Genomic DNA, 26,187 nt, shown 5'->3' on the forward strand with positions numbered 1-26,187 from the left:
AGCAGATTATACAAGCGCCCAGCAGAAGCCGGACTTTTCAGCCAGCGTTCTCCCTTTTACTACATTACTGACAGCCTTCCCGAGTGCACCGGAGAGGAGCTGTCATTGGGAAATACACGAGCTGCTGGGATAGACTTTTTTCTGCATCACACATTACGATGAGTACAATACTTTATCTTATGTAAGAGTTTCAAGTTGGGGGGGGGGGGGGGGGACTTTTTAATTTGTTCCTGTTTTTTGGGTAATAAATATTTTGATACAGTATCACGCTATGTATCTTTTTCTGTTTCCTTTTTTCTAAGGTATTTCCACTTATTACTGAGCCCCTGCTAACCACCACGATAATTGGACTCTTTTTCAGGACTTTGCTATAGACAGAACTTTTGGACACTTTCTTTTTCCTTGTTTATATGATTTTTTTTATTTTCTGCATACAAATGCACCCTTTTTAATTTTAAAGGGGAATATCTACTTAGCGCTGAAATTTATATGCAAATTTGTTCTTTGGGATTTGGGAACATTATTTTCGTTTTAGCAGCTATAATTGTCTGAGTACCAGAAGGTACCATATTTTCTGTATTATTCACACTATACATTGACTTTTTATACAGGTCTTTTATTTTCAAATTGCGCTCTCTTTTCAAGTATTTTTGTTATTATATCCTGATACGTATAAGCACAGAAGTGATAATAAATAAAAGCACAAATTTATTAATTTCTTACTAGAAATTTCATGTGTAATTAAAGAATATCTTCATAGCCTTAGCATTAATGTATAAAAAGTTAGTAAAGCCACTCCACACCATATAAAAGGAGATAACAAGAAGAAGAAAATAATTAATAATAAAAAAAAAAAAAGATTGTGTTCAGTAACTAACACTTTATTTGCAAATCTGCCGGGTTTAATATGTACAATAAATAAACTGAAATTTTGTTTTTGTTTTTCTTCTCAGGAACGCAGTCCAATCCAGAATTGTTGTCAGAATATGCATACAATGTACATACTGGTTTTAAAACAATGGTGTTCATTTAAAGAGAATACAAGAGAAATATACACATTTTTCCATTCAGGACATCATTGCAGCAAAAGGGTTAATGATACATTAGATTACCGACTTTCCAATGTGTGTGTGTGCATATATCTCACAAACATATACATACACACACAATTTGCACTGTATATTCCTGTGCTGGAAAACAGCTCATTTTAATTTGATTGTAACATGTATGGCATGCAAAAACTAAAACTTTAATAAATTCATTACATTAAAACATACCTAATTCGATAGTTTAGATGGCAAATGTGGTAACGGACTGTCTCCAACAGCATCCTTTAAGCATATGGAGAACACCCAGTAAAAAAATGTTTTTTGTTGTTGTTTTTACATCAATGCAGAATAGCACTTTAGAAGAGACCAATGTTTAGATAGATTAGATAATTCATGCCTTTATGCTTTGAGAACAACAGTTTCTACCTCCTTATATGCATCATGTAGTGCAAACATACCTAACAACTTACAGTGTTTATCCAGTTCCTGGGTTTGCCCTCTTCCTTTGATAGGAAGGGGCAGAGTTGGTATGTTTGTTGTTTCCTTTAATGCCTTAAATATCTTCGTATTATACTTCAAATTATCTATTAAGGTTCCAAATAAATCATCTTGTAATATAATATAATTACACAGGTCATTCACAAATCACGTGTCCCAACTTTTTCACCTAAATAGATGTTGAGGTAACAAAGCATATGTTGCTATCCCAGAGACAATACAAAAAAAAAAAAACATATATAAATAAAAAAAATATATATATATAGTATATATACCTGAAATAAAAAATAAAAAAAACACGGATGTGTTTAATTATGCATTTTTCCCTAGGGGTTTATCTCTTGTCTGCTGCCTTTGCAAGCCCTCCCCTTCTTCCCCCACCCACACTTTGTGGCTGTCCAATCACAGACTTCCCAAAACAGCTCAATGAAGTCTTTGTAAGACAGGTCCTCTGGACAATTTCTGCTCTTGCGCTTAACTCCATTGAGCTTAACAACCAGGAAGTAACAGGGGGTGTAACAAGGTAAATTTATGAAAGTGTCAATTTGTATTGAAATCTGTACTTTTTTTTAAAATAAAAAAACAAAAAACACTTCACACATCAAGCACTTCAGCAAGATAAAGAGCTTTAGGTGTTTGGAGTGTTCCTTTAAATAAATACTGTGTGGTATAGACTAGCAACTACTTATTTCATGTTATAAGTATGAAAACATGCAGACAAACCACTCTGCAATCAATGGCAATTACCTTAGACCTGTAAACTCAAGTATTGCATTTTTTTAACATAATAAGTTAAAGGAACTCTATGGCGTTAGGAATACAAAGGCATATTCTGAAAGCTATAGTGTCCCGTTTGCAATAATAATAATTTGTCCCGTTTGCAATAATAATAATTTTAAAATAAGGCTATTTATCCATCTTTCAGCTCTCACTGTGCTGGTCACCATGCTGCTGCCCCATCTTCCTGGCTGAGATCATCAAGATTGATGATCTCAGCCAATTTAATGCTCCCCTATAGGGAAACATTGGGAGGCTAGTGTGTATTTTCAGCAAATCAATGCTCTACGCCAGCCTAATGCTCCCAATGAGGAGCATTTGATTGAGAACCAAATCAGACTTGTTTCTCACCAGAGAAGCGCCTCTAATGGCTATCGGGAAGACAGCCACTCAAGGTGCATCAACCCTGCAGTCATAACATTTACATATCTACTACATGGCAATGTTTTAGTTTGCAGGATTAAAACTAAAGGTCCACTGAATCCATACTACTTTAGTAGCGTCTCGAGAAGTTCAAAAAGCACATTATAAGATATAAAAATGCAGTCTACACTAAAATAGAGTAGTCAAAGTAGCTTGCTTGGAAACCATTTAATGCCTTGCCAAGCTATGCAGCTTGTTTTAAAGTTCCTATCAGCTGTAGATCCCAAACACTATAAAACATTTTATGTCCAACAATAATCTGAAAACAGAATCAGTTGCATAGAATAATCTGTTAAACCGTGTATCATTTATATATTCTCGCACTATTAATTTTTGAAAAATATTTTTTGTTCTATAGAGAATTGTGTGTGAACTAAGACGTTTAACCAAATTCTGGGCACGACTGCTAACTGCTTGCAATACACTATTTTCTAGGCATGGTGATTGAGGGAACCGTTAAAGTTTTGTTCTATACACAAATCCACTGCCATTATTCCCCTAATTGGGACCAAACCTTTTTCATTTTCAAGGTGACATCCACTTCTTGTTATGTGGGATGATTAAAAATGCATAAAACAAATATAAAAAAATAGTACATTGTTTAGGGGCTGCAATAGTAAACAACATAAATATAGGAGATCCAAATTCTTCAGACTTCGCTTTGGCCAATAGATTGTAGATTTGTTCTTTCGAAAAACCCAAAAGAATGACTAAAAGTGAATTGTTCATGTTTTATTACTGTAACAATTTTAGGGGTTCATTAAAAGTGAATAGATCTCTATGGAAGGACTCTAGGAAAATAAAACAAAATCCAAAAGGAGGTTTTTTGGTCCAGAAAAGTTTAGAGATCCAGAGACATGAGGTAACGTTTGTCTTTCTTTTCTTGTCATAATATAACTATCTTAAAGAGACCTTGAAAAGGAGATCTACTAAGCTTTACGGTTTTACAAATGAAACTTGAAATGTATAAATACTTTTGTACATGATCATGCCCACGTTGCTTAACTTGACCTAAAAAAGAGTCTCACTCCAAAGAAATACGTACCTTAGATTGTAAAATGTTGGCTAAATATAGCTCACCAAAGTTTACATTATGCTTTTGAAGATCTTTAGTTAGCTAAAACACACACGGTGACAAAGCAAATGTACTGAACATTATTGACCATAGTTCTTTTGAAAAGATCCATGTGATTCCAGAAAATGTTTACTTTGTGTGAGAAATGTAAGGTGTTTCTTGTCGATGTAATTTTTTCAAAGTTCAATTTTGGATACAAGTCAACCAGTGTGGCCATGTTAACATATAACAGCTATCAACGCTATTTCGTTCTACGAGAGGGAGAGGTGTTCAACAAATGTATAATCATTAACCCGTTTGTTGGCAGAATATCAGTCCTGGCGGAGAGATGACATACCCAGAGAACTATTGAAATGACTGGATATCGACACATAAGTCCCAGGCTGTTCTGGCGCGATGCTTGGGAGGAGCTACTCCCCACAGATCACAGTCTTGTTGTATCTTCTATTTCATATCCACTTGGGTTTCTGCCATAGATTGAGTTGATGACAGCAGAAAAATACTGTCATGGTCAAGCTTGACCTGTGACCCTGCAAAATGAGAAAGTAAAAAATTATATAGGACAGATTAAAAAAACAAACAAAAAAAGAAAGCAATCAAAATGTTAGAAAGTAAGAACATTAAAATTTTTGTAAAAATAAATAAAGACCCCCGCAATTGCAGTATGATGTTGCACACATCACTAATAATACAATTTGAATCCATAAATAAACAAAAATATGGTTCTGCCAAGATTTGAACTGTGTTTGAGTGTGTTTAAAAAGAATAAAAAAATATATATATATATATATATATATATATATATATAATATTAGGAAGAGGAATTTATGTCATCTAGGAAAAAGAAAAAAACAAATGCACATTAAAAATTATTCAAAAGCACGTAGGAGAACATGCACTAAAACCAAGAATGAGAGAATTGCTAATTTGAGGACAAAATAAATGCACCGAAAAAATTGCCAGCAGTTATCTTCCAGGTGTGCTATTTTTGGGCTAAATTGTTTACTTTGATTGTCACATCCTAGGTTTAAACAAAATCTCAAATTACCATAACCACTACATCTCAGTATAGTTGTTATGGATGCTCTGAGTTTGCTCTGAGAGGTTTTGCTCGGATGTGGCAGGGGACTACTTCTCCCTACATACAAAGTCAGCCATTCACACTGAAGGGGACACTGTAGGCACTATAACTGCTTCCTCTCATTGAAGTAGTTATAGTACCTGGATTCCCCTGCTTGAAATTTGTTTAACCCTGAATGGTAGATATGCACAAGGGGACTCCAAGCACTATTAACAAAGAGATGAAATGTCAATAGCGTCTTAAAAACAAAACAGGCTTTTAATAATTGTATTTCATATGTTTTGCTGTTTCAACCGAAGGGAAAAGAACAGATGTAATGTCAGAAGGGGTGACATGGGCAATTGTAATTTTACCCAAGTGCTCAGTCAGGTATAACCTGACTGTAGGGGTAGTGCTGATAAAAAAAAAACATGCCTACTGTCATTAGCTATAACATTTCTGCAATGTAAGTGGATTTTTAATATTCCAAAAGCCAAGTCTACATAGAAATTTAAAAAAAATAAATAAAAAAAAATGGATAAAGGCATCACTGTTTTATGGTTTGCTCTGGAGCAGTTTTCAGTTCTTTTTTTTTTCTGTAGATGAAGATTAGTTCACCAACTCAACAGTAAATGTAATTTTGACATGTTTGTTTTGTATCATGTATGCTTTAGTCAGCATATGCTGAAAGTACCAGCATGCACATAGCTCCCCCATGTGGCAATTTTCTATCACTACAGAGATAATATTCAAAAGTGAAATGTTACATAGTTACCTTAGTCAAGATACAACACATTTGCAGTTCAGACACCCCTTTTCACTTTCATCTGGAGGGTTCAGTTTCCGTAACTTATGCTGCCGGATCTCTCTTACCAGTGTATAAAAAGCATCTTCCACGCCCTAAGAGAAAGAAACAATACAGATATTAGTGACTGCATTTCAGTTACATAAAGTTAAATTTTTGGGTAAATGATACATCAAGCACCATATGCGTTATTTTTCAAGTAAAAAAATATCCCAAAAATATATATAAATCTATCTATCCATCCATCCATCGGCAGGAAAAATACACAACTGCACAAATACACAAATGCTTTTAACAGGATCAGTATCTAGTAAATAAATTTAGACAACTAATTTACAGCAAGATAAAGTAACACTAGATCTAGATAGATAGAAATTACAAATCCAATGCAGAAATATATGCATGGCATAACAATATATAAATCAAGGCATTTGAATGGTGCAATGGAGCAGTGCAGGGGTTATGGAGCAATGAGTTTTAAGAGTGTCTGCTCTTAAGCCTCCATAGAGCACTCTCAGCTTACCATTGCCTTCTATGTTAGCCAGATTTGATAATGACAACACAGAAGTGTAAATACCTCATTATCAATACGGCTTAGAACAGGGTGGGTGAAATCTCCCAAAATGTGAAGATAGCACCTACAAACTCTATATTGCTGTACTATACTATGTATGGTTCTTAGAATGTCCCTTTAATTACATTGTAAAATGCTTAGTGGCAACAGAGTTCTTTAGATGATGTTAAAGTGTACAATTAATGAAGGAATCATTAATAATGTTTATTTTAAATCATAAAGCAAACATTAAGGCCTTATTAATTCTACCAACCAGAAAGATATCAACTTGTTCTGAGCAACAAGTTGGGGAAAGTTACAATATGAATGGGGAAAGTTACAATATGAAAACTTAACAAATGGGGAAAGTTACAACAGACAAACCTTAACAGATATGTTTGTGGTCCACTAAGTGCTATAAAAATGGATAAACTGAGTAATTGTAGTCAAACTGGATTTCAGCTCAATTTAGCCTGGATGTACAACCTCTTATTTATAAAGCATTTCTGTTTTTTGGGGAAGAACTTTAATTAAAGTACCTGTCTAGTTTTTGCAGAAGTTTCAACGTAGGGGATCCCATAACTCCTTGCCAAGTCTTGTGCTTGACGTGACTCAACTGTCCGAGCAGGAAGGTCACACTTATTTCCTACCAACACCATAGGAACATCATCGGAGTCCTTCACCCGTTTAATCTGTTCCCTGAGAAGAAAAAAAAAAAAAAAAAACAACAAAACATTAATTCTGCTTTTGAAATGGCTGCCAATAAATCTAATATAACCCAGAATGAGGAAAAGTAGTGATGCAAGAATCTAATAACTTATCTCAAATGAAAATACAAACATTCACTTTGAATTCAGTGTTGGTTGGGCAGGAGAACTTAGAGATGGAGGAGCACGCTGCTGCGCTGAAGGGTCTGGAGATATTGGCAGTTATACCGGAGTAACACTAATTGATATATAGTTCAGGCCTCCACAAGAGGAGGGGAACACCCTGACCAAAACATGGAACCCCCACCACTTTTGTTTTCCCTCCTTCATTCTTCTTCTTCCTCACATCCTTCCCCAACCCCACGCTCTCGTTCGTATCTCTTACAAACTCAATCTATAAATCAAATTGGCAAAACAACACATTTGCTTTTAAGGGATATTAACATTTTGTCCACCACAAGCTCCTCTAACTGACTTATGTTAAACAGAACATTAGACTTGTTTGTTATATTGGATAAATATTAGCTATATAGCCACTGGCACAAAAGTGCACGTTTCTGTATGTGCAGAGTTTCAAGCAGAAACGCTACACATACAGATTCCTTCCTCCAAGACCACTTCTAAAAGCAGAAGCGACCAAGTAGGTAACCTGTTAAACAACATTATATTCATAACAGTTCAACCTACTGTGACCAGAGATGCTCACTGAAACTATTATCTGGTGGGATATCTACCAGAGCACTAGACTAAATAAGAATGAGGTTCATCCTGGCTGCTTACAGACTTTTTTTTGGCATTGTCCATGTGAATCGTACTGGTGGAACAAACCAGGCCAAAGAAACCCTGTTAAGAATTGTCCTACTTACACCAGCCCATGTTTTTCCCCAGTCTCACCTACTACTTAGTGAACATGTCATACTTAACCATATGAATTCTGGTTACTATACCACAGAATATATAACACGTAATGCAGTCTCTACATTAAGATCAGTTCATTTTTTTAAATCTATTCTGAGACTACCAGTCCAGATTGAATTAATCCAAAAGGTTCAGTGTCCAGGGATACCACCCTGTGTTCTGCAGGTTTATCTACTTGCTATACAAGTTTTTAAAAAGGCACTACACAGATGATTTGTGCCGAATCTTCGAGGGAAGAGATATTTTGAGTGCGCAACTATGCATGAAATTAAATTCTCACCTGTACTGGTGAATATCTTCAAAGGATTTAGTGTTGTTAATAGCAAACACACAGAGAAACCCTTCACCAGTCCTCATGTATTGATCTCTCATTGCACTGTATTCTTCTTGACCAGCAGTGTCCAAGATGTCCAGTAGACATGTTTCTCCATCGATAACAACCTGCTTCCTGTAGGAATCCTGCAATAAAAAGATGGCAGTGCAATAGTCGGTAAGAACAATATTGTGTTACAATTTTTTTTAATAATAATATTCATTTGGTGACATGTTTACATGAATTATGAAGAAATAAAAACAGAAAAGGGACAGGACTAAGTGAGTTTAGCTTTAGAGAACATAAAGACATTAAACATACATCCAGACACCAAAACAAATTAATTTGAATTAAGTTGTTGTGATGCAAAAGGTCCCGGGGGCCGGTTACCTAAAGGGGTTAAAAGTTGTTGACTGGTTTTAGCTCCAAAAGCTACAATACGGCACCCAATCACTCAGCCATTTCACTTCCACTCCAGTCCAAGGCTTCAATCAGGAAGTCTTAGACCAGGCACTGCTGATAGAGGTTCTCAGCCTTTAGCTCTCAGCCTGTTCGTAACACCCCCTCCATAAAAAAACAAAGTAAAATATATGTACCTTTTTCATGTCTGGTAATTCCCTGGTGGAAGTCTCAGACTTGACGGAAGTGAATGGATAGAGAAATTGGAGCTAGGTTTAAGACTTAGGAGTTCAACTGTTCATTAAAGGACCACTCTAGGCACCCAGGCCACTTCAGCTTAATGAAGTGGTCTGGGTGCCAGGTCCTTCTAGGGTTAACCCATTTTTTCATAAACATAGCAGTTTCAGAAAAACTGCTATGTTTGTGAATGGGTTAAGCCTTCCCCTATTTCCTCTAGTGGCTGTCTCACTGACAGCCGCTAGAGGCGCTTGCGTGATTCTCACTGTGAAAATCACAGTGAGAGCACGCAAGCGTCCATAGGAAAGCATTATGAATGCTTTCCTATGTGACCGGCTGAATGCGCGCGCAGCTCTTGCCGCGCGTGCGCATTCAGCCAACCGGGAGGAGAAGAGGAGGATCGGAGGAGGAGAGCTCTCCGCCCACCGCTGGAAAAAGGTAAGTTTTAAACACTTTCCTCTTTCCAGAGCCGGGCGGGAGGGGGTCCCTGAGGGTGGGGGCACCCTCAGGGCACTCTAGTGCCAGGAAAACGAGTATGTTTTCCTGGCACTAGAGTGGTCCTTTAAGGGTTTAAGCCCTTCAAATAAGCCAGCACCAGACACATCCTCCCATTATAACAACTTCATGCCGATTAAATTGTTATGGTGCCCAGAGACTTTAACCCAAAAACCACCTGCATAACAAATGAAAGTGCATAGTGTTCCCTACAAACTGTTCATTCTGTTAGGACAGAATTCGATAGTTTCGGCGGCGTCATATTTATATGACAAGACGCTGGGGAATAACGAAAGGAGGCATCGCGAGATCAGGTGAGAATTATGGGAAAATTCTTTTGACCGCGAGAAGTGGGTCAAAACTGGTCAAGGGTAGGAAACCTCCATAAGAAAGTAGTTCCTACTTTGTCTTATGTCTTAAAGAAAACTAGAGCAGAGAGGAAGAAAAGAAAAACAGATCCTGAGAGAGGGAGAGAAGTGAAAGCGATTGGGGAAAGGTAAGTTCAGCATGACAGTGCCGCTTTAACAGGACCTACAAAGCAGTTAGATCTCTTCTCTAGATCTCTTTTCTTTTAAAAATCATGTTGCCTGACAAAGCCAATCTTTACATTAATTGTATTGTGTTTTATGTATCACATGTACCTAACAAAGCCAATCTTTACATTAATTGTATTGTGTTTTATGTATCACATGTAAACGTTGTGGCGGAACCAACCTCGCCACTGGGCCCTGGAGAAGCCTGTTTGCTAGCCTCCTACCTGCTGACTATGGCCCATGGGTTATTTGGGGCATATTGTACTGTATATTGCTGCTACTGGCCCTTTTAACAGCATCTATGGACACATTGGGACTTTTGGGACTACTGTCCCTTTAAGACTGTGAAGCATATTCTAGTGTACTGCCTGTAATATTACATATGTATTTATGTGTTAAGTTTACCCTGGGATCTGGATGCAGCATTCATCTGATTGTTCGGTAGAATCCTTCCATTCATTATATTGAGGGAAACTACCGAACAACCAGACCACCCAGGACTAAGTGTGCCTCCAATTACCGTTTGCAACAATGTTGCAAACGGGTAATTGGCAGTCCGTGCAGTGTGGTCTTTGTCCTCTGGGTGGCCGCCATTCGGGAGCCGAACACGTGGCGGCGGCCATCTTAAACTACCGAACAGCGGTGTTTTGCCGTCGAGTGTCTGGAACTGAAAACGGACACTCGACTAGGCAAGCACCGCTGAGACCTCCAGACTTCCAGGATTTCGTGGGGAAACTACCGAACGGCCCACCGTTCGGTAGAAAGAAACTCACGGACTAGGGGATTCATGCGAATTCCCCTTAGTCTCTACAACCCAGGCAATTCGTCTGTTTCATTCCCTTTTCTGTGACCGACCGCAGGGCCAAAATGCATGGAACTGTTTTCGGATACTTTACCCATGCGTTCGGTCAAATCTTTGGAACCCCATATCTCCCATATCTTCCGAATGACTTGAATTTTGAATATGTTGTCCCCCTGAATAAGGGCTATCCAGCGATGCTGGATTTAAAGGTGTACCCCCTGTTTTTGGGGTACATCCAGAACTTGGCTGGAAAAGTGTACCGGATAATTGGGTTTAATGTTATCTGAGGGGAGGGGATGTGTGGGCTGAACCATGTATGTGATTGGTTATTTTATGCCTCCCCCTGGGTGTGGCCTGTATGTGTATTATTGTAATAAAAGCCAGGCTGGATGAGCCAGTCGAGAGTTCCTGTTTTACCCTCAAAGTGATGTGTCGTCTCATTATTGGGGGAAGGATTTATTGCATGCTGTTCCAGTTGACTGCTAGGAGTACAAGCCTATTCGTATGGTTCCTATTCAATGGTCTACAGCATTCATATGCTTGGGAGAATTTAAAGGTTTCTCGGATTCGGTGATTGTGGTGTCTGCCAGAGTGCTTGGAGTCCTCAGGAAGCGCTAGGAGCATCCATTAACGGAGGTACCCGGTCGGGGTGCCAGGCGATCCGTTACAAACGTTAACTGGTGTAACCTTTAATGATTTGCAACATCAGTCACAGATTGCAATTTTTTTATTGGGGTGAAGGAGATGTTTTCATACTAGTGAAACTGATGCAATCAGATTTCAGTAGTTTATGTAACAAATGTGTATATTTGGCTTATAAAGCATTTAAATGATTAGTCCAAGCATCATAGCAACCACAGCCTGCTTAAAGATGGCCTTTTAAGTTAAAGTGCTAAACTGTAATTTGTGTCACTTGTAAAAGTCAGTACCACCTGAACATGCAGACCTCAACATCCCTATGGTAACATAAAGCATCATTTGATCCTCACAGTATTTATCCAGCAAGCACTTTATGATCAATCAACATCCAGTAATGGCAAACACTACGTCCACCAATATCCACTAAACAGCAAGAACCATGTGACACCTTGACGTCCAGTCCTGGCAAGCACTATGTGATCACTCAACATCCAGTAATGGCAAACACCTTGAGATCCTTCAACACTCAGGAAATGGCAAGCACCATGTGATCCCTCAACATTCAGTAATGGCAAGCACCATGTGATCTCTCAACATTCAGTAATGGCAAGCACCATGTGATTCCCCAACTTCCTGTAATGGCAAGCACCATGTGATCTCTCAACATTCAGTAATGGCAAGCACCATGCGATCTCCCAACATTCAGTAATGGCAAGCACCATGTGATCTCCCAACATTCAGTAATGGCAAGCACCATGTGATCTCTTAACATTCAGTAATGGCAAGCACCATGTGATCTCCCAACATTCAGTAATGGCAAGCACCATGTGATCTCCCAACATTCAGTAATGGCAAGCACCATGTGATCTCCCAACATTCAGTAATGGCAAGCACCATGTGATCTCCCAACATTCAGTAATGGCAAGCACCATGTGAACTTCTAGCATCCAGGATAAGGTAAGCACCATGTGACCCCCTAAACATCCAGTAATGGCAAGCATTGTGTGACCCCTCAACATTCAGTAATAGCAAACACAATGTTAACTTCCAGCATCCAGGAAAAAGCAAGCACCATGTAACTCCTAAACATGCAGTAGTGGCAAGCACCATGTGATCTCCCATCATTAAGTAAACAGCAAACGTCACATGAACCCTGGACTTCCAGTAAACAGTAAGCACCATGTGAACTTAAGATGTCTAGTAACTGCAAACACAATGAAAACATTCACTAAATGCAGACACCATAGAAACCAACACACACACACACCACCGAAGGGCAGGCTAATTGAGCTGTTGTCTCTTGTTACTGGTTTTTCTCTCCTTAAGTTTAAAGGGCAATCCAGACATAGACCTCACTGATGATACCTTACAAGGTTGAAACGATCGTCTGGGGTTGCTGTATCTCTCGTGCAGAAGGAACTTGCTGACATTTCGGATCTGGACTGCCCATACGGGTGGGACCAGTCTGATATGCTTCAGATATGTTCTCTCTGTAAGGGCACTAGATAAGCTAAAACCAGTTTAAGATCTGAGCGGGGACCCACCGAAGGGCAGGCTAATTGAGCCGTTGTCCGTTCTCACCTCCCTTGCTACTAGTTTTTCTATCAACGGTTCAGATAATGATGTGAAGCAACAAGTCTCATCCGTGGATTGAAGATGATGGGCAGAGCTGAGAGCACAAGGAAGCCAGTGTGCATCAATGCCTATAACCCATAGACATAGAATACATAGACGCCGCACGTCTATGGCATTGCGTGCTGAGCGGCGAGAAATGCGGGTGCCATCTTGGACCGGGCACCGCTATACTCAAGCTATTGAAGAACACTTGGAAAGTCCATTTCACAAAAGGTAAGTGAAGGACTTGGGGCACTTATAGTCCATAATACCCCTATCCCAGCACACACAGTGTTAATACCCCTATCCAAGCACACACATTGTTAATACCCCTACCCCAGCACATAGTGTTAATACCCCAGAATATAGTGTTAATACCCCTATCCCAGCACACACAGTGTTAACACTATATGCTGGGGTATTAACACTATGTGCTGGGGTAGGGGTATTAAGGACTATAAGTGTCCCAAGCCCTTCACTTACCTTTTGTGAGATGGACTTTCCAAGTGTTCTTCAATAGCTTGAGTAGAGCGGCGCCCGGTCCAAGATGGCGCCCACATTTCTAGCCGCTCAGCACGCAATGCGGCGTCTACGTATTCTATGTCTATGCTATAACCGGCATAAGGGTGGGGTTGATCTGGCAGATCAGCTGCTGCAGCCCTACCTAATTATACAAAGACAAGGGCCTGGTAGAAAAAGGTTGCAACTTACTAAATGGAGATTGCAACCCACAACGCTTTTTTGTTGTGCAAAAAAGCAAACCCCAGAATGCAACTGACTTTTTTTTTTACAGTTTCAGCTACAGATCATTTTGGGGATTTTGGACCGTGATGGGAGAGAGCAGAGTTGGGGCCACACATTTTATTTTTAAAATCCCCCCTACTGCGGCAAAGCAGAAACCCCCAAAAAGATGCAGAGTCTGTTTTCAAGAGGGGGCAGAGGAAAGATTGCCCTGGACAGCCTGGACTCTGCATTGGGGACTGCTACAAAAGATACCACACACTGGTCCATTTAAAAAAGAAAATAAATGTAACAGTTGCAATTCAGTTTTTTTTGTTACGTTTACCCTATGTATGGGGGGTATGGTGTATTCAGGAGATCTTGCAGAAAACAACCTGGAGTGCTTTCTTGCAATAACCAACAACAGGCTCTCCTAAATCACAGTCAACAAACAATGTGTGTGTAAAAATTTTAATTGAAAAATTACCACCACACATTTTCTCCAATTGTTTGGGCTAAAACGGTTGCATCAAAGCACTCCATAAACAGTACCTCGGTTGTCTAAGTGTCAAATATATACACTTTCATTGCAATAAATAAAACTGGGGTGCGTGATAAGTCACAAGCTAAAGATAGGCCTATCAGAAGAAACTCTCTCAATTTCAACTCAAATTACATGTCATACAATTGTAACTGAGCCTTCCCAAAATCCTGGCAAACCTATGCATGGGGGGCATGGGTGTACTCAGCAGGCCTTGCAGAAAACAACCTGGAGTGTTTTCTTGCAATAACCAACAACAGGCTCTCCTAAATCACACACAAATGTGTGTGTAAAAATTAAAATTACCACCACACATTATCTCCACTTTTTTGACTAAAACGATTGCATCAAAACACTCCATATACAATACCGTGATGTGTCAACTTTTCAAATATATGCACGCTGATGTCAAGAAAATAAATTGGTATATCTAAAAAAGCCTCCAAAAAGAAGATAGGAAAAGAAGATATGTCAAGTTTGAAAAACACGTCAAGAGTTTGGCATTGCGCCCCCCAAACAACCCAACAAACCTATGTATAGGTGGAATCACTGTACAGGAAATGTTGCTGAACACATATTGGGGTGTTCTTTGGCAGTGACCCTTGATGAATATAATAACTTTTCCCCAACGTCCCCCTCCCGAGCCGCGCGAGTGGGGGCTTTTAAACTGAAGGGGGGACCTTATAAAGCCTTGTCCCACCCTGCAATTTGATTACGGACACTCTGATTGGTTGACTTGGAATTCAACCAAGCAAAGTGCTAGTCATTTTACACAGGGTGGGAAAGTTCTTTGGAATCTTCCCACGCTGTGTAAAATGACACAGAGGACTCTGTGCTTGGAATTCAGAGTGCTCGGTGTCATTTTATACAGGTGAAGGAAGTAACTTTGGGAGACAGAAATGGTTTGCCAAACGTTTAAAAAACACAAGAAGGGAATCCTTGCACAATGAATACTACAATCAGTGTGGGAATACCTAGTCCTGGCATACAGTACTGCAGAACCATCAGGTGGGGTCAATTGACCTCCATGACTGACCCCCTAGGTAAGGGGGAAAATGGGGGCCAGATGGTGTTTTTAACACTATAGGGTCAGGAATACATGTTTATATAGGCTAGTGGTTCTTATCCCCTCAAAAACTGGGTGCCCAGTATATAGATTAGATACATCACATGTATCTAGGCTACAGGCAACTGCTCACAAATAGCAAATAGTTGTTGACTGTAGAATTGCTGCTTTTGCCAGTTGTAATGGTGTCTCCTCTAAAACAGTGACAAGTCTAATGAACTTCTTTTTAATTTGTTTTTAAATTATTTCAGTATAATTTTGAGTTAACATTTATTAATGGGTAGGTAAGCTGATTTTCGAAGTACATAATATGGGCTTCCTGTTTAAAAACATTTAAAAAAAAAAAATACTTTAAGCACATTGACATAAACAAATGTTGTAGAAAAGATGGTATATATGAAAAAAAAAAAAAAAACCCAGTGGAATGACATCAACTTAAAGTTAAAGGTTTATGATGTTTCATAGTGTACTAATAATAAAAATACATACAATTCCAATTTGCATTCATATACAATGTTCTCACCTCTATGGTAGGGTCATATTCATCCACAAAGTGGTTCTGTATGAGCTGGATAGTCAACGCGCTCTTGCCAACGCCTCCAGCGCCCACCACCACCAGCTTGTACTCTGTCATTGTATGAAGTCCCCTACAGGAGACACACAAAAAAGTCAATCACATTAGTCTATCAATAAGTCAATCTAACACCTGTTTTGTCAAAGGGTTTCATTAGGGAGTTGTATTCAAGAAGGGGATTGTGTGTTAGCTTATTCATTAATGACTGAATTGGAGACCAAAAAAAAAAAATTATGTGCAAAAAGTGGTTCTTAAAAGAACTCGGGAAAGGGGAAGAGAGAGAATGGGTGGAAGGGGAAGGAAGAGATTAGAGAGCAAGGAAAGGTGAGGGACTAGAGATTGAAGAGATTGGGGAAGGGCAGAGAGGGGATTAAAGAGAATGAGTGGAACGGGAGGAATGGAATGGAATGGAAATAGAAAGAGGTTAGAGGAAGGGTTAAGAGAGAGATACAGAAGAAAATATGGGACAAATAAGCAAGAGGAAAGGAGACAAAACTGCAAGCTGGAAAAAAAGGGACATATATGATCTATAGCACAGTGAGAAGAAGTGGCAGATGAAAAATATTAAATGCCATTTAAAAAAAAAAAAAAAAGAAAAAAAAAAGACTCATATTAAAACTGGTGGATAGACTGTATTGCAGGTGGGGAAGATACTTTATTAAATATGGGTAGTCTGCAGAACTTATATTTATTTTTAAAAGATGCAAAACGATTTTCTAACATTTTTCCATAATTGCTTATAAAGCTTTGCAATAATGCATACAATCCCACATAGAGCCTCATGTAAATCGCCATAGAAACTGGTAATCCCTGGGAACGTCAGTGCAATGTACATTTGTAATTATTAAACGGTTTGAGCTGTATCCCCATTCCTGTGCCTCAGTAACAGTCTCAGCAGACCTGAGTCTGACCCCTACAAAAGGTCATTTCCTTATAAACATTCTCTGAGGAGGAAGCAGGTCCAGAAGTTTCCTCTCCCGCAGAACTGCATATATTACACTTACTGAGATTGCAACATTTCAGGAATGCATAATTTTTTTTCTGCACAGATTTTCAAGAATACAAAAAACAAAACAAAAAAAACATGCTTTAAAAGGAGATCATAAAGCTGGCAAAGCATCTAGTGAGTTGTGGTTTTCCAACAAATGAGGATTAACATTTTGGTCCTACATAGATCCCTGAATTTTGTCCGACATAAAGTAAGCTAGATTGTGAGGTTCTGTCTCACGTTGATTCTACAGTGTTCAATCTCTGGGACACCTGAAACCAAGTACCCACAAGTGAAATGCATGCACATTTAATGACATGAGTGTTGCGCTATATAAAATAAATGGCAGTAATAAATAGTAGGCAACCTTCGGCACTCCAGATGATGTGGACTACATCTCCCAAAATGCTCTTACAGCCATAATGCAAACATTGGAGATGAAGAAGTCCAAAACATCTGGAGTGTCTAGGCTATTGCCTATCACTGTGACATGGTGATATTTTTCCCTACATGAAACTGCTTCAACAAAACTCAGCATATGGCCAGCTCTGGGGGAAACGGACTGGAAGAGCGTCAAGTCAGCCCAGCATGCATTTATGCATCAGACTGGCAAACCAACTTGAGAAGACCTGTTCATTATCAGTAATCCGATGAACGTAATTTACACACACATGCTGAACCAGTTTCTCCTCATCCTGCTTACTAACATGCCCTGATTTTGTACCCTTGTGTCCCACATCTTGGGACACCAGGGAAGTGTCCACAAATGAGCTGGGAGGCAAGCACTGAGATCATACAGAGAGCACTTCATTAGGACTCTCCGCATTGTCTTTTGAGCTGGCCCACTATGGAGGCTGTCAGTCAGCCTGGCCTGCAAGGACCCCATGCCAACATCAGTGACGCAAGTTGCATTACTGGGACACTCCTGCAGGCCCTTACCACTCTATCCCATGCCTCACAATTTTGGAAGGTACAATATAAGTTAGTCATCTAAAACCTCATATTGCTCCACATAAAACTAAGCATTCTTGAAAGGCCTATCCCTTTCAGTTAGAAAAAAAATCCCTCTCTTTTATTTATACGATCAATGTTCACAACATGTATCTTTGTCTAGTGTGAGAAAGGGTTAAATCCATCAGCAACTAAGCAGGTCCTGTCCTTAGCCATGACGTGATTTCAGCTACAGAAGCCCAATTTTATTGGATTAAGGAGTGCTCCCTTTGTAGAAACATATCCCAAATTCCCAGTGGCTATCCCATTCTGCTCTTACAAGTTTAACATTCCTGGTGTTTTGTATAGGAAAGAAAACACAACCTTCCTTTGTTCAGACTGTCTTGTGGATGCAGAATAAACGAAATGTTGCAACAGTGGTCGATTTTGAAAAGTAAATTGGGTAAGAATTATCATCTCACCACTGGCATACAATGAAATTCAGTAACGTCTTAGAGTTACTCACTCATTTTAAACGCAAGACAATTTCATTACTACAAAACAGATTCTTAAATGTTGCAGATATATTCACAAATTTTCGGTTAAATAGCTTTAAAGGGTTACGCCAACCGATAATTATCAATTTGGCATTATACTTTAGGTCCACCTCATCGCAATTTAAAAAAAAAAAAAAATTATATATATACACACACACACACACACACACACACGTTATAACTTACCTGACATGCAAAAATCCCCACACTGCTTTCCATGCTTCTTTGTGACATCAGGGTAGCCACACAAGGTCCTATCAGAGGCTTCTCATAGAGAAGCTTGTGATTGGACAGCTTTTTTCAGCTCATATCATATGGGAGCAATTTGAGCCAGCAAGGGAGGCTTTAAATCCCAATTTAAATCCCAATTTTGACATGTGCAGGAGGTGGGACTAAGCACGGTTTTGGAGAGATGGAAGGGTGCGGTGTGCGCTGACAACAGATGGAAAATATGTACAGAATTGACATAAGGCAGCCTGAAATAGAAGTCTGGGCTCCCTAAGTGGGGATGCAAGAAGCCATCAGAACAAAAGTGCAGATTATTCAGAATGTGCAAGGCTTTAAGCTGAAGCACTCCACATACATGCTCCCATCACCAAAACCGTTTTAAATCACTGAAGTGGTCATGGTAGTTGGAGCAACCCTTTTAGAGGAACTGTCAATTCTGCGGAATTTACACCGTTGGATAAACATTGAAAAAACATCTATAAAACTTACATTAAAGCATATCTATAGTGCCAGGAAAACAAACCCGTTTTCCTGACACTATGTCATCCTTGGGGGACCCTCACTCTCAGGTCCCCCCTCCCGTGGCGCTGAAGGGGTTAAATACCCTTCAGTAGCTTTCCTTAATCCAGCGCCGGGCTCCCTCGGCGTTGGTGACCTCTCCTCCCCCGCCGACGTCGTCGTCAGCTCCCGAGTGGAGCGGAATGCGCATGCGCGGCCAGAGCCACGCGCCATTCTAACAGTCCATAGGAAAGCAGATGCGCCTTTAGCGGCTGTCAGGAAGACAGCCACTAGAGGTTGGATTAACCCTTCTATGTAAACATAGCAGTTCCTCTGAAACTGCTATGTTTACATGTGAAGGGTTAAAACCTGAGGGACCTGGCACCCAGACCACTTCATTGACCTGAAGTGGTCTGGGTGACTGTAGTGTCCTTTTAACTTTTTTTATTTAACATACTATTTATGTTAATGATTTAGCAAATTACATCAGAATCCAGCAGGAATCTAAATAGGAAGAGAAATTGTACACCAATTCTTTTGACTTGGAACTTGGAATTCCCTTATCAATGTCCCCCAATTCTTGGTCATGTGAATAAGCTTTACACTGTTCTATTTACCAGCACAGGGAATAAATATTGACTCACAAAGCCACCCAAGGTCATAAAGATTTGACGCCAAAAGCTTATTTATCATTTCTCTAGCTGAAAGCCAGCACTGCAAATCTTCATCTACCACATTTCCCATGGTGCCTAGGGGTTGGCTGGGGATTTTGAGATTTGTCAAGGTTATGCATCACTGCTGTAGGCTCTTTCAGGCCTTCTCTGTGCTTTCATTTCAGTCAAACCGATCAAAGCATTTTCAATTAAAAGAGAAAGGGAAAACAGGGCCACTTAGGCTAAAAATAACAGGCGTGTAGCTATTAAATAGCTAGGCCTGTGGAGAGAGCTTATTGATTCAGAGAGAGATGCTTCCATTAGTATTGTCAGAGAAAAAAAGAGTGACATTCCCATGTCTTCAGTGTATTAAGTCCGCCACCACCCTAGAACACAGACAGACTGGCTGGCCTAAAGTAAAATAATGGTAAAAAAAAAAAAAAAAAAGAGTCAGATTCAGAATGTTTCCCCCCAACACTCATCTTTGAGTCTTCACTTCATTCCTTACAAAACTCCCATCTATCCCCCACTTCCAAAAAAATATATAATAATAATAATAATAATAATAATAATAATAATATGTCTTTTACTATCACAGTGGCAATCATATTTGTTATATTAGTTTTAGAAGGTTAAAGCAAAACCAGAAAAATCAGACAGAATGAAAATAATGTTTCCTCATAAAGTTAAAGGGTTACTCCAACGTCCATGTCCACACCTGCTTTTTGAAGTGTTCATGATGGAAGGAATCTCTATTTGCAATGTTTTTGCTTGAAACATTGTACATATTGAGATATCTGCAGTATTGGAGCAGTCATCAGCAAGCACTGCACACATCTCTGATGCTTGTGTCTTCCCTTCCTCCTTCACAGCAGACCTTCTGCCTCCCTACACCCTCTATTATTTATTTTAAAATTCCCCTCTCGTTTCCCCCTGCCCTCGCCTGCTCAGAGCATGTGCATGCGCACTGAGCTGATTAAATTAAAAGCGCCCTTTGATTGGACCTCACAACAGCTGCCATGACATCAGACGGGGCGTGCTGAGCAGAGTAGGGAGTTTTGGATGAGTGTTCTACCTTTGAGGGAGGGAAGACCTAAAGAAGAATGCCCAATCGGACATAACTCATTTAAGAAGAAAAAGAAAAAGAAAAAGGATAACAAGGGTTGGAGTAACCCTTTAAGGTACTTTTCAAAAGGAAATTATCCAAAGACAAGGCATTCACTTTCCCCAACTTAAAGCAGAACCAGCAAAAGTCTCTGTTGGAAAGAAATACTACCATTCAACATGGCTGTACACAATTTGGAGCAATGTGCCAGCTTTATTGAGAGATTGGAAATACCCTATAATTTGAAGCCAAAACAGGGGTGGGAGGTAATTTGGTGCTTTGGACTGTCTGGCTAGGGGCTGCGGTAGACTGTCAGGCACAGCAACAGAATGAGGTCATATCCCGGCAGCCAGCACTCTGTCTGGTAGACAGAAAAGTCCAGGGGACAAACTGCCAACCAACTGCAGGATTAAGGCTGCAGGTTTTCTGTAAGATGGAATGTGGATCAGATGTACTTTGGGTGTTAATTTGTCTTTTTGTGAGTATGGAGTGTGTGTATGGGTCAATGAGTGTGTGTGTGTTTGTGAGTCATGATTACTGCGTGGGTCAGTGATTGTCTGTTGTAGTGTTTGTGTCAAAGAAAGTGTGTAGGTTAATGAAAACAAGGTTTGACAAGTAGATCCACTATAGGTACCCCTTTAGAGGTGACCACATGAAAGCATAAATTGAGGAGAGTCTCAGGAAGCCGTTTAAGCAGTAAGTATTGCAGTTATCATGTAAATAAAATGTTCCATGTTAAAATTAGTGTAGGACCCACTGATTTTGGGGTACTGTGACTTAGTAGTAGGCTTAACACAATATGGACATAGGGTGAATGACTCCCAATATTTGTTTGTGAATAGGATTTTAATTAGCCTTGTAATAATTAAAACTCTTTCTTTTATTTATTTATTTTTTTGGTTCCCTTATCCACATTTAATTTAATGTCTGATCATAGGGAAGCACTGGGGAAGTAGTGCGCATGTGCAGACGCCCCTTTCAGCATCTCATCATAGAGATACATAGAGTCAATGCATCTCGATGGAGAGTGTTTGACACCTTCATGCAGAGATTAGAGAAGCGCACCAGGACGCCCTTCTATTGGCTGGTTGGGTGACAGATTCCGGAGGTGGTGTTGGGAATCAATGCAAACATTGCTGAGAGTGTATGGACAGTCTCTTTACACTGGAAACACTGCAATAAGCTGTAGTGGTTCTGGTGCTTAGAGTGCCCCATTAATGATGTATCTACAAACAATAATATAAAAATGAGAAAGAGCTCTAGGCACAGACTAAGACGGTGCATTCAATTGTAACGGATTACATTGTTGCAAAATATAATTACAAATGAATATAAATAAATATAAATGCAAACAGGGCTTCATTCATGACTAACATGATTTGGTGGTGCTTTAAATATATTAAAATGTAATCTATATATTGTGCAAACTAAATCGATAGCATAATAATTGTATTCCTTTGATCTTTAAGATGCCAGTGGAATTGTGGTAAAAGGTTACATCTATAGGAACGAGAGTGGCTGAGCAGGACAATTAAATTACAGAATCAGCATTAACGTGTTTAGGGTAAGATATCTTCTGACCCTAATGAAAGTTCTCTGCGATGCTAATACCACTGATCACAGATCAACTGGAATATTGATGAATGCCATATGGGTCACCAGAGGTTGCCTTGGGAAGAGCTTTGTGACATCATGCAGATGGCCATTACCATTGGGCATCTTCAGGGCCCTCCTGGAGTAACAATCAAGTGAAAAATCCTGACTGGCATCAAATCAATGACAGAACGTAAACCAAATTAAACCTCCGACAGGCACGGTGGCACTCTCCATCCTGAGACTCAGCCAGTTCCATATCCATAGTACAAACAAATAAAAATGCTAAGGCACTGCAGCATGAATGAGAGAGAACGCTGCCACGCATTTCGTTTGTAGGATTTACTCATTATAAGGTGCAAAAATTTTAAAAAATAAATAAAACTGAAATGTACAGCAAAACAAGACTGAACACATATTATGCTCAGTTTTGAATACCTGGCCACATCAATACCAACAAAGGGAATTAGGCATGTAGAACCAGCAAGCTGAATATCCCCTAGTTCTAGTGTCTGGGATTGGTGGCACTATATGCAAACTAGGGGCTACATTGGGTGAAAGGATAAGCAGAACATAGAAAGTGTGCAACATCTAAGTATGTTATAATTAGAACAAGGTAAGGAATATGGTCTATAGAGCTTGTGTTCTGCTTTAGCCCATCAGTATAGATTACAGTACCAATATGAGCACACAAGGGTATCAGAGGAAGTAATAGGCAAGTTGGAAGACCTTCCATTTGGAATATTAATGTTCACTCTGCAGCACAGAAGGTGAGGGACAGAGAATGTCACACACCAAATGAATTCCTAGTTATTTTGAAGTGTATTACACAGAATCAGTGGCTTCAACATATGTATTGCGTGCAGGGCCGGCGCGTCCATAAGGCGGCACAGGCGGCCGCCTTAGGGCGCACCGGCTCTGGGGGCGCAAAATTCCAGTGACCGGCAGGAGGGAAGTGCTCCCTCCTGCCTGGTCACCCCTCCTGGATCCCCGGAGCTGCTGGGAGGCGTGCGGCTGAAGTTGATTAGGAGGCGGCGAGGGAGCTCTCTGATCTCTCTGACCGGCTCCCTCGCGCGCCTTTTGCCGCGGCATCAGAAAACAGCCTGCGAGGGAGCCGGTCAGAGTGATCAGAGAGCTCCCTCGCCGCCTCCTAATCAACTTCAGCCGCACGCCTCCCAGCAGCCTCACTGGACCACCAATGAGAGACCCACGCCAGCACTCCAGGTAGGGAGGCTGGGTGGGACATTTAAATGTAATTTATTATTAATTACTTTATTAATTACTGTGTGTGTGCATGTGAGTGTGAGTGTTTATGTCAGTGTGTATGTGTGTGAGTGAGTGTGTGTGTGTGTGTGTCTGTCAGTGTGTGTGTAAGTGTGTCTATGAGTTTGTGTGTGAGTGAGTGTGTCTGTCGGTGTGTGTGAGTGTGTATGTCAGGGTGTATGTTTGTCTGCTAGTTTGTGTGTGTCTGTCAGTGTGTGTGTCTGTCGGCGTGTGTGTGTGTGAGTATGTGTGTCTGTCAGTGTGTCTATGAGTTTGTGTGTGAGTGAGTGAGTCTGTCGGTGTGTGTGAGTGTGTATGTCAGGGTGTATGTTTTTCTGTGAGTTTGTGTGTGTCTGTCGGTGTGTGTGAGTGTGTATGTCAGGGTGTACGTCTGTCAGTGTGTGTGTGTGTGTCAGTATGTGTGTCTGTCAGTGTGTGTGTAAGTGTGTCTATGAGTTTGTGTGTGAGTGAGTGTGTCTGTCGGTGTGTGTGAGTATGTCAGTGTGTGCGTGCGCATGTGAGTATGTGTGTCAGTATGTATTTTTCTGTATGCCTGTCTGTATGTATGTATCTGTATGACGGTATGCCTCTGTATGTATGTATGTGTCCGTATGCCTGTATGTCTTGTACGTATGTTTCTGTATGTCTCTGTATGCATGTATGTAACTGGATGTATGTTTGTCTCTGAATGTCTGTATATATGTCTCTGTATGCATGTATGTAACTGGATGTATGTTTGTCTCTGAATGTCTGTATATATGTCTCTGTATGCATGTATGTAACTGGATGTATGTTTGTCTCTGAATGTCTGTATATATGTCTCTGTATGCCTGTATGTCTTTGTATGCCTCTATGTCTCTGTATGTACGTATGTGTGTGTCTGTGTGTCTCTGTATGCCTGTATGTCTTTGTATGCATGTTTCTGTATGTATGTATGTATGTGTCTGTATGACGGTATGCCTCTGTATGTATGTATGTATGTATGTATGTGTCTGTATGACGGTATGCCTCTGTATGTATGTATGTATGTATGTGTCTGTATGCCTGTCTATATGACGTTATGTCTCTGTATGCATGCATGTCTCTGTATGTATGTTTCTTTATGCCTGTATGTCTGTATGTATGTGCCTGAATGTCTTTGTATGTATGTTTCTGTATGCCTGTCTGTATGTATGTATCTGTATGACGGTATGCCTCTGTATGCATGTATGTCTGTCTTTATATGCCTGCATGTCTTTATATGCCTGCATGTCTTTATATGCCTGCATGTCTTTATATGCCTGCATGTCTTTATATGCCTGCATGTCTTTATATGCCTGCATGTCTTTATATGCCTGCATGTCTTTATATGCCTGCATGTCTTTATATGCCTGCATGTCTTTATATGCCTGCATGTCTTTATATGCCTGCATGTCTTTATATGCCTGCATGTCTTTATATGCCTGCATGTCTTTATATGCCTGCATGTCTTTATATGCCTGCATGTCTTTATATGCCTGCATGTCTTTATATGCCTGCATGTCTTTATATGCCTGCATGTCTTTATATGCCTGCATGTCTTTATATGCCTGCATGTCTTTATATGCCTGCATGTCTTTATATGCCTGCATGTCTTTATATGCCTGCATGTCTTTATATGCCTGCATGTCTTTATATGCCTGCATGTCTCTGTATGCCTGCATGTCTCTGTATGCCTGCATGTCTCTGTATGCCTGCATGTCTCTGTATGCCTGCATGTCTCTGTATGCCTGCATGTCTCTGTATGCCTGCATGTCTCTGTATGCCTGCATGTCTCTGTATGCCTGCATGTCTCTGTATGCCTGCATGTCTCTGACTGTATGTCTCTGACTGTATGTCTCTGACTGTATGTCTCTGACTGTATGTCTCTGACTGTATGTCTCTGACTGTATGTCTCTGACTGTATGTCTCTGACTGTATGTGTCTGTATGATTATTGCTGTCTTTGTATGACAGTGTACCTGTAGGACTTTGACTGTGTGACTGAAAAATGATGCCTGTGTGCCTGTGGCTTGGGAGGAAAGACACAGGTGAAGATGCATTTTTTTTTTTTTTTTTTAATGAGGGTTGGGGGCACCAAAATGCATCTTCGCCTGTGTAACTAAAAATCCTAGCACCGGCCCTGATTGCGTGTTGTAATTCAGGTTTCCTGGAGATGACATTTAGCCACCATAACGGCATATAGGTAATTTTATTACACGTAAAACAAGGTACTTTCACAAACAGATGACTATCCTACTTTATTTGCCAGCTTTTTTTCCCCCAACAACACTTTTTCAAAAACAGTTGAGCTGCATTTGCTATGATGAAGTCTCCTTCAAAATGACCAAGATCTAGACTGAGCAAAAGTCTATTAAAAGGGTCTGACATCACCCTGTATACCAGAACAATGAATATGCATTTTTGAGTAATGTGAAGTCACCTCAAGCATAATGTTTCAAAGACCAGTATTGGGTTCTACCGCATAACGCCAAGACCTTTATCAGCATCAATACATAACTGAAGTGTAATGACTCCGTTATAGGAATAATTTAACCAGTTACGTAACTGCAAATTG

The 26,187-nt window shown here is 40.0% G+C and overlaps 1 protein-coding gene across 1 annotated transcript in view; it reads right to left on the reverse strand.

The window, feature by feature from the left end:
• Positions 1-3,333: 3,333 nt before the first annotated feature.
• Positions 3,334-26,187, reverse strand: part of HRAS (HRas proto-oncogene, GTPase) — a 48,885-nt gene continuing 26,031 nt past the window's right edge. The window contains exons 2-6 of the mRNA XM_063438792.1: positions 15,748-15,871; positions 8,146-8,324; positions 6,780-6,939; positions 5,658-5,782; positions 3,334-4,352 (exon numbers count right to left, since the gene is read on the reverse strand). Of these exons, the coding sequence (XP_063294862.1) occupies positions 5,663-5,782; positions 6,780-6,939; positions 8,146-8,324; positions 15,748-15,858 (570 nt within the window). The 5' untranslated portion in view covers positions 15,859-15,871 and the 3' untranslated portion in view covers positions 3,334-4,352; positions 5,658-5,662. The remainder of the gene's footprint in view (positions 4,353-5,657; positions 5,783-6,779; positions 6,940-8,145; positions 8,325-15,747; positions 15,872-26,187) is intronic.

This window comes from Pelobates fuscus, chromosome 12 (genome assembly GCF_036172605.1).
Source record: "Pelobates fuscus isolate aPelFus1 chromosome 12, aPelFus1.pri, whole genome shotgun sequence".
In the NCBI taxonomy this organism is placed as follows: domain Eukaryota; kingdom Metazoa; phylum Chordata; class Amphibia; order Anura; family Pelobatidae; genus Pelobates; species Pelobates fuscus.